Below are 15546 nucleotides of genomic sequence, written 5' to 3'. Positions count from 1 at the left end.
AAGATCTTTTCTTCCCCAGTCAGTTGATTTTTATAGCTTTGGCAGAGTATTATTCCTGGCTAAAGTATTTTCTGTACCAAGATCTGGGCTGGGTATAAAAGAATCAATCTGAACTAGGTCAAAATCATAGTCTAGGCCTAGGTCCACATAGTTATGTCACAGGTTTGCTCAAAGAACACTGGGCCTGAGTCCTGAAATGTTTGCAATCATAAGAGAAATGATATATTTAGACTTCTTTATATCCATGAAGTATGACATAAACATTAACATATCATAGTAGCAGTGGCCTCCTCACGATTCCAGTACGTGTAACAACTTGTGGGGGATGTGGAAATAAACCTGGTGGAGGAACAAGGGTGGCAGAGAGAAACACCATAGGCTTCTGCAATTCCTCAAGTGTCCTGATCAACCCTACAGGTGATCTGTGATGGCTCCAAGCAAAGCCAGGTGGAGGTTGCTTCCCCTGTCCTCACTCTTCCCATCCTTGGCCCCTCCCCTACAGGCCCAAGGACAGACAGACAGAGCCAGGTAAACAACACATGCTGGGCCCCAATTTGTTCTTGAATACATAACCATACCCTAATGGGCTGAAAAACTGCACGTAAGCTTATGTACTAAACAATAAAGTTGGGGTTGGGGATTTAGCTCAGTGGTAGAGCGCTTGCCTAGCAACCGCAAGGCCCTGGGTTCGGTCCCCAGCTCCGGAAAAAAAAAAAAAGCCAATAAATTTAGAGCTGCACCCTGATGCTGGAATCTTTGTGGGCTCCTGATTCTTCCCCATTTCCTGGTCCTGTTCCCACAACAACTGAATGTAAAGCCTGCATGCTGCAGTCTAGAAACAAATGGCTTGCCCTGACTCACACACAGTGTCATAATGGCACCCTCACAGGAGCACTCCATCCTTCCAAGCACATACTTTTATGCTTAATTCTTACAGAAATACACTTCACTTACATATTCAATATTTATAGCTATTGATTATAATTTTATAATAACACATTTTATCACTCAGTGCATTTACTACTGCTGACTTTTGGTTCCTAGAATGTTCTGAAGAGCACGAGGTGAACGGAGACCTTTCAAGTCAATTGGAGGGAGCTTCGAGAGCTGTGGGATATTCACACGTGCTTATCAGCTTGGAAGAATAAGCTGAGTGCTGGCACCTACTGGATCAGGTAAGTAGGAAGGTTCTTTACTACACACAGAGTGGCTGCTTTACAAATGTACAGGTCTATTTACAGGAGTACATATCATATGTGGGAACCTGCACATACTTATACATACTATGAGGTGTGCTAACCAGAAGTCACTACCATTTCAGACTCTACCACTAAATACACTCTCGTAAGTCAATACACCACGTTAGAAGCACGTGGGATCATAACAGTAAAGCCACACACTATTGAAATGGGCCGTTTATCTACATTTTTTAAGTTGAATACATAGATATCCAAACTATTAACGAACTCTTCAAAGTGTATATGATTTCAGAGAAACGCTGCATAATTTCTCACTAATTATAGCACTAAATAAAACAGCATTGCAAGGGAGCAGGCCTAAAATTACAATTAGTAACTTCTAAAATGATCAAATATAGATACAAACTTCTAAAAAATATTACTAAAACATCAGGCCTTTGTATTGACTGTTGCTTTTATATATTTGCTAACTGTTGCAAATTACATTTATCAAGCTGTTCTCTTGCCCACATTTTTGAAGGAAAAGATAAATTAAAAATATCAAGATTCCTTCAAACGGTCAGAGGTGGAAGAACGTGTCTCTAAAATTACCATGGCTGTCATCTGGATGCGTGCAGCATGCATGACCTGACACAGGGAATAAAGCACAGCGAGGAAGCCGGGCCTTGTGCCAGGCTTCACAGGGACACTCACCGAAGGGGACAACTTTCGTCTTCGTGGAGATGTCTCATTTTCTGTACTTGTTTGTTGTCGCAACAAAGCCTTCAGCTGATTGACTGCAGGGAGAAGCAATGGACTTACCGACCTGGCTGAGATTCACAGGGTATGCACACCTTAGGTTATGAATGTCCCTCAAAGACCACGCATCACATCCCCAAAGAAGCAAGGCCAATCCATAATGGGCTGACATGTGCAAAACCGTGAGCCAAAACAAACTGCTAAGGTGTGCTGATAGACTCCAGTAATATCATGACTTGGGAGACACAGGCAGGGGGATGACCACCTTGTCTACAAAGAGGGTTCCTGGCCATCCAGGGACTCATACAGAGGCCCTGTCTCAAAAAGACAAACTTATTCTTTATAGGTTTGTTTATCTCAGATGTTGTTATAGTGATACAATGTAGACTAACATCACTAAACATCAGCCCAGCAAACATTGCTTAAACTTCTATTAGGCAAGAAGAACTTTGATATTGGCTGGGGATACAAAGAAAACATTAAAAACTTGAGTAAAAATTTAATAAGCAAAACAGTTATACCAGGTGTCATGGTTTGAATATGCCTGTTCCAGGGAGTGGTACTATTTGGAGGTATGGCCTTGTTGGAGTGGGTATGGCCTTGTTGGAGTGGATGTGTCACTGTGGGTGTGGGCTTTAAGACTCTCATCCTAGCTGCCTGGAAATCAGTCTTCCACTAGCTGTCCTCAGAAAATGATGTTGAACACTCAGCTCTGCCTGCACCATGCCTTGCCTGGACACTGCCATGCTTCTGCCTGATGATAATGGACTGAACCTCTGAGCCTGTAAGCCAGCCCCAATTAAATGTTGTCCTTTATTGGTCATAGTGCTGTTCACAGCAGTAGAACCCCTACTAAGACACCAGTAGATATAAGCTTTTAATTTAAATCTAGAGCTGCACATAAGGCTTCCAGGACAGGGAGCCCGATCCATGCTTGCTTTCACATAGGTGCTAACAGAGCCATGAACAGGAGTTCAGCAGGCAGGAGAGAGTGGAAAGATGTCAGAAGTTTCAGTCACAAGGCTTTGCAGGTATAAAGGTATAGATCAGGGGTTGCTAAGAGATGGCATCTTTCTAAGACAGATGGTTCAGGTGACACTTGTGAAAGGGATGGCTAAGAAGACAGCATGGGAGAAATATGACAGGAGAAGTATGTTAGGAAATACTGTAAAGTTAGAAAAATATTGTTAATCCATCCTAAGATTTTGGACTTCAGTCTATAGGATTTTGGAAGGCAAAAGAAGAAAGCTGAGTAAAGGAACTTTACCACTCTTTCGGTACACAGCAAGAGAAACTTAGAGTGGGCACTAGGTGGACTGAGGTCTGCAGAGTTGGGAGAGTCCACTTTGTGCCACGCTCTGACAGCCACACTCACCAGCATGGCTGTGCTGCAGTTCATGCCAGGCCACCCCTGTGTCCACATTTTCTACGTTAATGCTGGTGGAAGGATCCAGTGCATCTTCCTCTATGGTGGCATCGACTTCTCTCAGGGCACATTTCAATTGGTGAATGCTTCTATTGGCACGTTCTGCAACAAAAGCCTGATGAGAGTCAGGGCCAATAAAGTGGTGGCAATCGCCCACATCCTTGGCCAACAGGGCACCATCAAAAGATGTGTTCGATTTAGGGGAAACCTTATGGGACAAAGCAGAATTCTAGCTTCAGCTAGCTAAGGAATATAACAGAGGAGGTAAGAGAAGATGAAATCCAGTTAGAATTTAGACGGGGAGATCTCTCCAGTCCCTGTTCCGGTCACTATGAACATTCAGTGCATGTGACACAATCAACAAGGAGGACTGAAGAGCAGAGCTCCCTTTTTGCCCAGATAATCACTGGCTTGAGGAGGTTCCTTCCTTCCCCTTGGTGCTTGAGATTTGCCTGTCATACCTAGAGATATGACAGAGAGGTGAGCAGACAGAACCATTCAGGAAACTCAGTCACTCCAAGCTCTGGCCTAGGGAAGCCTCATTTTCTCTACATCCCTACGACTCCATATTCCAGCCCACCAAAAGAATTCAAGATGCCTGACCTAGTTCTGATCAATAGTTGGACAGCTGGGTTCTCACAGTGGCAACCCGGACTGTGCAGTCCTGGCTGACTACATCTCACACACAGATTAGCAGAAATGACCACCCCTAGAGTAGAAACAAACCAACCAGCACACAGTGACATAAGCTATCTATGATCGAATGCTTTAAGGTACACTGTTATGAGAGCTCATGTCTAAAAATAGCCTCAGGGTCACACTGCACTTCCTCACAGGCCTAAATTTGCATTAGCAGGCTGCAGTAACAGTTAGATCTCTTCTTTACAAGGGTCAGCAGGTTTTACTTTCTCTGTCTCGAATGATTACTTAAGAGCCGGCCTCCCTGTTGGAGAGACACATAAAGAAACCAGGGGAAGAGGATAGGCTCTGAGACTGCTAGGGGCTCCTCTACTCTACCTGTCTTCAACCTAACTGCTCAGTGTAGCCTCCAAAAGATTCCAGAGACCTATAAATGGCACTAAAATGAAGCTGTGAAGAAAATTTAGTTAGTGAAGTGCTTGCTCTGCAAAGTATGAGGGTCTGGATTCGGACCCCAAAACCTGTGTAAAAAGCTGCATGTTCAGAGCACACATGGAACCCCATGGTTGGTGAGGCTGGAACAGGTGGATGACTGAGGCTCTTTGGTCTGTCAGTCTGTGGATCTATCAATTTCAGCTTATATCTCCTCAAAAGATAAAGAGAGCAATCAAGGAAAGACACTCAAGACCATCCCCTTCCTCCATATGCGCACACACAAGCATAAGCACATAAACACACCTCATAGCAAATACACACGACACACACAAAGTCAGACTGTTAATTATCATTACCAGTCATCTATGGAAACACACTTGATGAACATATGTTCTTCATTCTCTCCAATGTTTAAGTTTAGAATCACATTTAACAACCATAGTACTTAATACTTCCTGTTACGAAATGTGCAATATGGTTACTTTCCTTACAGAAACTCATCCTCTACATGGATAACACTAAAAAGAACCAGCCCTTCTGGTTGGTTGTCCTCACGGTGACTGTAGCACCACTGTTATCTCCATACTGGTCTGATCTCCACACAGATCTTCCTGTAAACACAAACCTGGTGCTGACTGACAGCCAGGCAAGGTCCCTTCTTACTCACTCTGATTTTAAAAAGTCCAGAATTGATGCAGTCCTCTTTTAGCATTACAAAGAGTAGCAACAGTTTTTAAAAACTCAGTATTTTCTCAACAGACTTGTCAATGGAAAAGGAAAACTAAAGTGTTCTGTGACATGCAAAGCAGTTCAGACATTTAGATCTATGCCCTTAACTCTATAAATAAAGCACTTGGGTTTATAGCATCCATTAGAAAGGACATGAAGGGTCTGACTAACATTGAACACATGCTCCACAGAGCTATCGAATTACTTCATTTCTAAGACAAAGATAATTATTTATTTATACCTACTCTGATTAAAAACCAAAAAGTTATATTAGGAGAACAGGGAAATCTTACGTGAAAAAAAATGCACAACAGCAAGTCCATGTAGGCACAGTTCTACCACGGGATTACAATAATGGCTGGGTTTCCGTTTTATATATTTATTTTGTAGGGCTGGGGATTGAACCCTGGGCCTATGGGATGCTGGGCAAAGACATCCTTAGCCTGTAGGGCAACTTGCAGCGACCCCTTTAATCCTGTTTCTAACACTTATTCAGTCTTTCAGAGCCACACCAACATTGCACACTAAATTTGCGTCAAAAATAATACATGAAATTACTAGACACTGAGCTCAACAATTAGCCTCCCTCTAAAAGTGAATTTTGGTTTACCGTTTTGTTTTTGCAAGTACTCAGGCAGTAGTTATAAGGGTCAGAGAAGGAATCTTGGCAAGAACTAAATCCTAAAAGTGAGATCAAGTTAAATGACATTTTATAATCGTTTATGCATAACATCTTGAAGCACTCTAATGGTTTCAGTTCCCGACAGCAGCATGACAAGCTGACTGAATCCTGGGGGATAGATTAAGACGATTCAAGACAGATGAAATGCCACGACGCTAACTGGAGCCAAGGCAGCGGAGCCGCCCGTCATGCACTCACCAGCTGCAGCTCGCTGGGTGCACACTAAGCAAACGGACTAGACAGGAGGGTTCTTTATCATTTCCTGCCCGCTGCTCATGGCAACAGTTCTATCTAACCGAGAGCCAGAGGAATAGCCCTTCCTCTGCCTCTGAGGACACGCACCTACTTCAGGACGCTTTCTGATGTCTTCTCTCCAGCACCAACTGCAGGCTGGATATGAACTTAACTATGGATATAAACGCCTCGGCAGCTCCCATGAATATGAATGCAAGCGAACATCATTTCTGCAGTCCATTATCTGAACATCCGTCAGTGCGATGCGCTCCTGAAAGGTTTTTAAGCTGAAGATGGAATTCAAAGTGTGTCTTACTCACCCCAGTCCACCTCTCCTCTCCCTGCGTTTTAACCCCTGGCTCACCACCGAGCCTCTCTTCAGAAACGTTAACTTTTTAAAAGGTAGCATTAAACTCTGGGATTATGTGCAGGTATTTAATGTCTTTGATCACATTCAGCATCTACTACTCTCCCTTACCAACTCCCACTCCCTCTAGGCCCTCCCCCAAATGCCCTCTCCTATTTAAATGTGGTTTATTTTGTTGTTGCTTTCTAAACCCACGAGTTTAATCGGGATTGCCTGCACGAGTATAGGTGTGGATTTAGGAACATGACAACTTACCAACACCACTGAAGAAGGACCACTACCCCCACCCCACCCCCACCCCAAACCAGCCACAGGACAAGAACTCCTCAGCTAGGGTGAAATTAGCATGTTTTTGAACAAAACACATGTGTCCCTCAGCGTTAAGATCAACATCTACATTAATCTACGTTCATCTAATCAATTATTAATTTCTATGTTTCCCATCTGCCTAGGAGACATGAAAGAGAAATGTCCTGGTGTCAGGGGTGGGGACTCATCCTGAAAAGTGCCCAGCTGTCTCTGAGAAAATCTGTAATGGAACATTTTCTAGCCTGAGATATGAGAGGCCCTGAAACCCCTCACATAAGCTTAGACTAGGCAGACAAGCAAGAGAAAGACGAGAGAGAGAGAGAGAGAGAGAGAGAGAGAGAGAGAGAGAGAGAGACAGAGAGAGAGAGAGAGACAGAGAGAGAGAGAGAGAGAGAGACCAGAAGACAAGAAAAAGGTGTCTGTATATGCTTGACTGGACCACAGCCCAGTTTTGAAGACAGCTGTCATGGTTTACTGGGGAACTAGCAGGTAGCAAAATCATGAGACAAACAGCCTCATCCAAAGTTGGACAGGGCTAAGTCTGTAAGCAGACAGCACAATAGTGAACATGGCTAATAAAACTTTACAGAAATAAAACGTTTCAACAAAACTGTGATCCTAACTCTAATGGCTGGAAACGTGCTGGAGCGGAGGACATCAGTGGAAAGACAACCTCAACAGCAGTGTGATTCGTGTAAGAAAGAGGGGCTGGAGGATTATCAAGGACAGGTGTGATGTGGACAGTCCGGGACTGGTATGCCATCCTGTGGCATGCACCTGGCACCTCACTGGCACCAGTTTGGCAGAGTAATGCACCTTTTACCAACCGAGGATTAATTCCTGCTGGGCTGGCAGAGATTTGGGATAGAGTCACCATACAACACAATCTATATTCATAATTGTAATTACTCTTTCTTGAGTCTCTTGCAAAGCCTTGCAATGGCTACATCAATGTTTCTGAACACAGTACCATTACTGCTTCAGACCTGATAACTTTGTCTTAGGAACTGGACTGTGCTTCTTTGTCACCGCCCCTGGCTTCTACTCATGAGATGCCGGTATCATTCCTTTCTAGCCTCAATTGTGATGGCAACTGTGTCTGTAAATATTACTAAATGTTTGCTTGCCAGACAAATTGTCCCTCGTTGTGAAGCACTGGTTGAGATGGATGCAGCAAATTAGCTCCTGCTGAGTCTTGAGTTACTCCCACGGGAAGTGTTAAACCTACCACACATACCACACTATTACACGGCCACAGTAGCCGTCCTCTGAGAGGCGGGCAACAGCACTGACAGTAACATGCTGCTGTTACTATGCTGCTAGCACAGAGTATAACCAAAGCCTGACACAGTATCAGCTCTAAGTCTGCTCCTTCAAACCTTTCATGGGCTTAATCACCAGGGCTTGGACTCATGTGACAACTTTGTCATAAGCAGGTAATGTCACTGAAGTTCAAATCTTTAAAGACACCAAGATAGAATATGATTTTTCTCCTTTTCCCAATAGCTTGTCGTCTTCTTTCCAGGAACACAATAAATGTGTTATAATTTTATAACACATTGGAAACGGTTATGGTTTCAGGGCTGACTCTATGAATACCCTTCGGTCTGTTCTCAGAGTGACTAGTGTGAACACCCTATCTGTCTGTTGTAGGGCAACTACTGTTGAACATCCTTTGTTTGCTGTTAAATCTCATCTCTTACCTATTTTGCCTCAGTAGAGGAGGAAAAAGAAAGTTGGGATTTTGTTTTTAAATTGTTTTCAACTACCCTTATGTACTAGTTAGTTTTGTGCGTCAACTTGACACAAGCTGGAGTTATCATAGAAAAGGAGCCTCAGTTGTGGAAATGCCTTGATGAGACCCAGCTGTAAGGCATTTTCTCAACTAGTGATCAAGGGGGGAGGACTCAGCCCATTGTGGGTGGTGCCATCCCTGGGCTGGTGCTCTTGGGTTTTATAAGAAAGCAAGCTGAGGAAGCCAGGGGAAGCAAGCCAGTAAGTAACATCCCTCCATGGCCTCTGCATCAGCTCCTGCTTCCTGATCTTCCAGTCCTGACTTCCTTTGGTGATGAACAGCAATGTGGAAGTGTAAGCTGAATAAACCCTTTCCTCCCCAACTTGCTTCTTGGTCATGATGCTTGTGCAGGAATAGAAACCCTGACTAAGACACCTTAGTAGCCTTGAATGAGAAATCCTCCTACCTCAGCCTCCTCAGCACTGGAATGGTCTATTTCATCACACCTTGCTTTTTGACTTTCATTTTAGTTTAAAAACAAAAACAAAAAGAATGATAAAAGCTAAAAGTACTAAAAACAATATTAATATACAAACAAAAATGTTCATACTTGTTACAGTCTCGCAAACCGCTTGCATATGGATATGTGTGTGCGTGTCTGTGTGTGCTATGTGTGTACCTACAGACATATAAATACAAATAACACATGGCAAATAATGAATAGAAAAATCAAGAAAATATTTATGGAAATAGAAAAGAAGAAATGTAAGTTTTGTAAGTAAATCTGAGAAAAGGAGTAACTTTCCCCAAAGATAAACATGTGTTCTTAAGTAGGCCAAAGGTCCAGATGACATCACTGCTAGCTGGCAGTACTCTGTTAGTAGTACTATTACACAACCCTTCCTCAGATATGAAGCCTTCCCTAGTAGGATCTAGAGAGATGTGCCGTTCACATCTAAGTATGTGAACCATCAACCACCATCAACACTATCTCCAGCTTTTTCCTATACATCAAACACAGAAGGAAGGACCTTCAAGACTGGTGATCTTGCCACAGCCCCTTCTTTGAAGGCACCAGTTAACTTCTTTTCAGTTTCACAGGGCACAAGCACAATCCTCATCCTTCTTGTAGTCTGACTGGGAGCAAGAAAAGGGCACTGGCACCTGAAGAGACAGAGGGGAATCTCAGCTTTTAGGGAGGCTTGTGCATGGCTTTCTTCTTAGATAAAGAGCAGAAGAACAGGAAAAACCAGGGAGAAGGAAGCCAGGAGGAAGTAAAAAACACAAGGTACCGTGTGCCCATACTCCTGTTCTTTTCCTGGTGTCTTTCACTAAGTCCCTTACACACTTTGCCATTTTGGCTCCCACAGGCAATAATTCTCACATCTAGTTCAAGCTTTTAATTTTACAGATGAGGAAACAGAAATCCAAATCCAACTTATTAACTGGTCCAAGGTCACACAGACACTAATCAGCACATCGAGAGGAAGTTCCATGATCTGCCACCTAGTCATACATTCTCTCCTGACTCTGTCATGTTCTCCAGAGATTCCATCCACAGGCTGAAAAACCAATGTTGTGAAGGGAAAGGGGAGAACTGCATACGGAGTGCACATAAAAGAGAATGTGTTTCTGTCAAAGCACAAGGACATTGTGTGAATGCTATACCCACTCAGCCAGAGGGGGATAGGAATCATATGGTCAGGTAATAAACGCACCACTGCTAAGCTACATCCACAGCCCAGGATGTCCGGATTGGAGGGTGCATGGCTCTGTTAGTAGGGACAGATAACCCATTACCTTGTGATCTCTGTCCTTTTTAATACTGAAAGTGCATGCTCATATGTGTTAACACCTAAAACGTCCAGTAAATAAACCCTTGGTCACCCGCTAAGAGGCCTTCCAAACCCCTCCTGGTCCCAGATTGAGCTGCGGCTCGCAGGCCACCAGCGATACGCTCCCTTTGAGAATGATGGAAGTTGAATGCTCCTGTGGCTATTTCATAAAAGTGAGGGATGATAGCAGTTAGTGAACGTCCACTTAGTTTAAAATCTCAGGGATAAATAGGAAGAAATACCAACACTTTACTATTCTCCCAGCATGCATAAACTAAGGAGGGCATTTTATAACACAATTCTTAAATACTGGGCACTCTTGAAATAACAAATGGTGTCATATTCACCACAGTTTGACCTCTTAAAAACGGAAGTTCACTTTAAAGGACTTATTCTCTCTTAAAGTGGTAAGGGATACTTGACTATGCTCAAGGTCAGGATTAACCCTGTTTTGTTGCCTCCTTCTCAATACCATTGCATATGCTAAGAAGCACAAGTAAGTCGTTAAATTAAGAAACAATACATCCTGAAATCCAGGAGGAATTCGAGTTCTACTTCTTGAATCATTGTTAAAATAATAAGTTTTTCAAATGTTTTCTTTTTCTATACCCCTTATTTGCCATTGGTCAAATGTTTTGACCTTAAATAGTTATCATGTCAATTATAAATTTTAAAAGTATCTTAATTAGAACTTAATGTTATAATTACTGGATGCAATGGCAGCAGCACTGTTACACATAACACTATAAGATTTGTTTTTTATGGTGCTGAGGATTGAACTCCAGGCCCAACTAAGCAAGCACTACTCCATCAAGCTACACCCACTTCTATAAAATTAGTTTGAAGTTAGCCCTATGATTATATCAAAGTGGCTAATATTAAATAATGCCCTAATGTGTGGGAGGAAATGAAGTCCTGAGTGAGTGTATATTGTTGTCATGAGTGAAGCCTTGTCAAGGACCCGGTGCCTCAGACCCATCGGAATGGCAAGGCCTTCCGCAGATCAGGCTCTGGAGAATAGCAAGGCTTCCCCTGGTCAAAACATGGCAGGAACCAGTACGTGCAGAAACTACAGACCACAGCTTCCTCATCCCGGATGACTACAGCACCAGACGGTTTCCCTATAGAAACTCCCTACTGAGGTCGAATTTCCAGACCGCCGCTGCTGAGACCACAGCCCACTCCATCCCAGCTTGATGTTACTTGTCTATCATTCCTTCATTCCATTGCTCTAGTCAGATCAATCATGTGACTACATCAAAATGATTAATATTAAACAGCACTCCCCCCATAGTTAAATAAAAGCCCAAAATTTTGTCACAGAAGAACTAGATTCAAAAAACCCAACCAACCAACCAACCAATCACCCACCCACAACAACAAACAGAAAAACTTAACCAATCTAAAAAAAAATTATAACCATTTATATTATCGAGCACAGAGTTTTTCTTGATTCCAACAAAAAGGTTAGAAGCAGTTACTCTGGAATCCACCAACTCTTGAAATTTCAGTGGGAAGAGGATTACATTTAATTCCACCATCTTATGGTTTGAACACTGGGGATGCTAACATGCGAACAATCTGTAACACCACCAAGAGATCCAGATGACAAACATTAGCCTACAAAGTCATAAGGAGATAAACCTTCCAGTCTTCTCAAAGGAAAAAAAAAAAAACTTAAGCTTAACAGGAAGCAAATGTTAGCAGCTAACATTTAGTAAGCATTTGTGTGTGGAACATTGGTTACCACCTTTATTTTAAACCACAGTGATCTGTAATTGCTTTGCTTCTGGTCTACCCCATTAATTCAAAGACTCCACGCCATAGAGATTTGCGGCCCATTCCTCACCTAGTGAGACTAACTCAAATCAGACGTTCAGTTATTATTTGTGGAGTAATCCAGGTTATAAATGATTCAGTATTTTAACTGTTGGGCATAGCATATAGGGCTTATGAAAATGCAGAACAGGAAAAAGTACGTCATCACCTGTAGAATAAAGTCTTTCATCAAATTTTTACTTTCTAGGTCCCACATTTACTTGCCCATCTCTTTCCTTCTTTTCCACATGCCAGGCAAGCACTCTAATACTGAGCCTCATTCTAAGCCCCTGGCATGCATTTCTTGCTACGGATTAACGATTTTTTTAAATCGTTAATAAATAAATAAATCAGTTTTGTGTTCATTATTTGTCTTGTTCATTTGTTCTCCATAATAACTATGATGTAGTTGACATTATAAATTCACTAAACAAAGTCTCAGGTTTCCAGAGGTTGCTCACGTTGTTGAAAGAACAGAGCCAGCTAGCTGTATGACTTTGCCAGATAATCATTCTTCTGGTACTTTGCTCAGAAAACCTGAAATTAAGTAAAACAGGCTTCAACTATAGGAATTGTGACTTGATTAATAAGAAAGGCATAGGCTTTGAAGGTGGATAGGCCTGAATTCAATACCTGCCTTTGCCACTACCAACAAGAGGTGTGAGTTTTGGCCTACAACTCAACCTCTCTGAGCTTTGGTTTCCTGACAGGTAAAATGGGATCATTAGTAAGATAAAGTTTCAAATGCTTAGCTACAAGAAAATAGTGTAGATAGATTAGTATTGTATTATTTCAAATAACTGTTAGTGTTTTGTTTCTTGTTTTATACATCAGACCTGCTGTACTACAACCAAAATCTACGTGTGTAAAATTTATAAATAAGAAATTTATTGGATTTAACAGCAACAGTATGGCAACAGGGTAGAAGTGACATGGAGCTGCCCATGAGTTTGTGCTGGCACTGGTTGATAAGACACCTAAATCAAGATTTAGGTTCCTTGTTGGGTCAGGTAACCACAAGAATCAGAGGTAACAGTGCTACTTAATCCTAGAAGCAAAACTAAAAGATTTGATCCATAAGATCAGTGCAATATCCGTCTTCGTCCTCCTCAGCCTGGGTAGTGCTCATGGAAAGTGTCTGGAAAAAAACCCAATATTGCCCATGGTACCTAGGAGCTCCTAAGCATCGAGATTCGGAGCAACTCACCCCGGAGACTCCGTTGGTATTGCCCCAGACTGTCCTCCAGGGTAGAGTTCCCTGGGGACTTCGCCATGGGGTCAGAGATGGGAGTTATGATGGAAAGTGTCCAGTGCACCCCTCCGAGGACAGGCCTAGCGTTGGGGGTTGGGGGATGCCTGCCTGCTTCCTGTAGCTGCTGTCACTAGGGAGACAGGAACCTCGCACGGGGCTGCTGGGGGCTCTTCCTACCCCCTGGCCCTCATGGTGAACGTCGGGAATTGTAGTTCTTAGGTTCAAGGCTTGTAGCCTCGAGAGTGCTAAGAGCCTTCCAGCTATACTACGCTTCCCAGAGGGCGATGCGCTCGGGCGCCTCTCCGGCAGTTTAGCGGCCTGAGCCCGTTGCCAAGAGACCGGTTGCAGGCCGCGCCCTTTTCTTTTGCATAGCTTGGATTAGTCCCACTGTCCTGCATCCTCAGCCAACTGGATCGACCCGCTGACAGAACGGACCGGGTGAAGGACTTAGACTCTTCAAAATGTGCCGGTGTGGAGTTGACCCCTGAGCCCTCGCAAGGATTCACTGTAAACTCGGTTTCAGTCAGGATTTGTGTCAAAGTTGTTTTTCTCTAGAAAATGAAGTGTAAATCTTACAAACAGCCACTCTGTGAAGGCGGCGGACACTGCAACTCCTAGTTTGCCCAGAGCCCCGCCCTCCGTATGGAATTGGCGCGCTGCCCGCTGGGAATCGTAGTCCTGGTTGGTTGCGGTCCCACTCCAGCCAAGCCGCTCTTCATTGTTCAAGCGGGTCTTGAGGACACGCCTGCGCAGTGGGTAGCTGGGAGAGCGAGTGGGTGAGACCCTCTGCAAAGCCCCCTTTCATTGTCTGGGTCTGGCGCCTGCGCAGTGAGGTATCGCTGGGCCCTGGCAGGAGGAGGGAGAGGGCCTGGCTGGTTGCCCTCTGCGAGGCGCCTGCGCACTGAGCCGCCGCTCGCTGCTGTTCCCGCTATGTGTGGGGCGTGTGTGGAATAACGTTATTGCCCAGCGGAACCGAGGGGGCCCCAGCTCCACAGCGGCGGCGGCGGCGGCGGCGGCGACGACGAGGACGACGACAACGGCGAGGGGGTGGGAGGAGGACAGCGTGGCAGAGACTGACGGGACGCGCCGCGCCCCGCCTCCCGGTCCGGTCCCTCTCTGCGGTGAGGGGTAAGTGATGCGCTCGGGGTCCGCAAGGCTCGGGATTCTGCACATCCTCAGCTCTGGCGGCCGGGGCCGGGGCGCGGCCCGCGGCGGGATGGAGTGCGGGCCTGGAAGCCGAGGGGCGCCACCCGGACGCCCCGCGCGGCCGCCGCCCTCCCCTCCCCCATGGGCTGCGGCCGGCTGCCCGGGGCCGGCTTCCCCTCTGTGCGCCCGGTCCTCTTTTCGCTCTCGCTTTGTGCCGCCGCCGCCTGAGCTGCCTGGGAGCGCTGCGGGCGGAGCGTCGAGGGAATGGCTGCGCGGCCGCTGGGGAAGGGAGTTTACCAGGGCGCCCATCCCTTTTGTAGGGTTGGTTTCGGGGTGTGAGGAGGGTGGCGGCGGTGGGGAGGGGGTCTCGGACGACGAGCCTTCTGATGGCGTTGGGAGGGCGTGGAAGACGTGCTGTCACTCAGCCTGCCGGACGACTGTACCCCACGTAGCCTCTAGCTCTGTAGTAAACCCACGGGAGGAGCTAGTGGCTTCCTGTGGGCTTCATTGTCCCAAGATTCAGTCGTAGGGTTTAGGTCTAGTTCACTTCCATTTTATTCAAGGGGGAGAAATAGCAGCTGCGTGACACGTACGGGAAGATGAGGAATTGTATCCTAAGTCATATGATCTCTGTTTTCTGGTCTTGAGTATAAACTGTCGTCCTGACCCCGGTTCCCCAAAGAATATAAAGACAGGCTATACAGGCTAGAGTCCCAAGTCTGCCGTGCTGATCAATATAAAATTACTAGGTGACAATAAAGGCTGGGCTTACGTAGGGTTTGACAGCGAAGCTGTTGTTTAGCAGGGAAATGAACCAGCAGAATTATTTTTTCCACTGGGTGGGTAATGCGTTCATGTTCCTAAGGGAATACATTAGGATACGCTTAAAGCAAACAAAAAAAATAGGCCAGCTATATTTCAGTTTCTGAAATTGATTTGTTTTCTATTCTGTTAATGAAAATTCAACCACTGGAGAGGAATTTGTTGAAGCAGACAATACAT

General features: G+C 44.7%; 2 protein-coding genes across 41 annotated transcripts in view; one reads left to right on the top strand and one right to left on the bottom strand.

Moving 5' to 3' along the window:
* The window catches only part of Sdccag8 (SHH signaling and ciliogenesis regulator SDCCAG8), a 231469-nt gene extending 217946 nt beyond the window's left edge, over nt 1-13523 (bottom strand). For 17 of the 23 annotated variants that reach the window (XR_010056919.1, XR_010056920.1, XR_005492248.2 and 14 more), the window contains exons 1-3: nt 13354-13490; nt 3313-3465; nt 1893-1975 (exon numbers count right to left, since the gene is read on the bottom strand). Coding sequence is in view for 13 of the 23 variants with exons in the window: in XM_039090807.2 (XP_038946735.1) it covers nt 1893-1975; nt 3313-3465; nt 13354-13420 (303 nt within the window). In the remaining 10 variants the exon portion in view is untranslated. Of the gene's footprint in view, nt 1-1892; nt 1976-3312; nt 3479-6190; nt 6332-13353 lie in introns of those variants that run through there. The other 6 variants (XM_063272384.1, XM_039090811.2, NM_177929.3 and 3 more) reach the window with 5 other exon arrangements.
* A 796-nt stretch (nt 13524-14319) lies between these two features.
* The window catches only part of Cep170 (centrosomal protein 170), an 84183-nt gene continuing 82956 nt past the window's right edge, over nt 14320-15546 (top strand). For 17 of the 18 annotated variants that reach the window (XM_063272008.1, XM_063272007.1, XM_063272006.1 and 14 more), the window contains exon 1: nt 14385-14526. The gene's annotated coding sequence lies outside the window, so the exon portion shown is untranslated. Of the gene's footprint in view, nt 14527-15546 lie in introns of all 18 variants that reach the window. The other variant, NM_001427216.1, reaches the window with a different exon arrangement.

Source organism: Rattus norvegicus, chromosome 13, assembly GCF_036323735.1.
Source record: "Rattus norvegicus strain BN/NHsdMcwi chromosome 13, GRCr8, whole genome shotgun sequence".
NCBI lineage: Eukaryota > Metazoa > Chordata > Mammalia > Rodentia > Muridae > Rattus > Rattus norvegicus.
The sequence above is the reverse complement of the archived record's forward strand: the minus strand, read 5'-3'. Positions and strand labels throughout refer to the sequence as shown.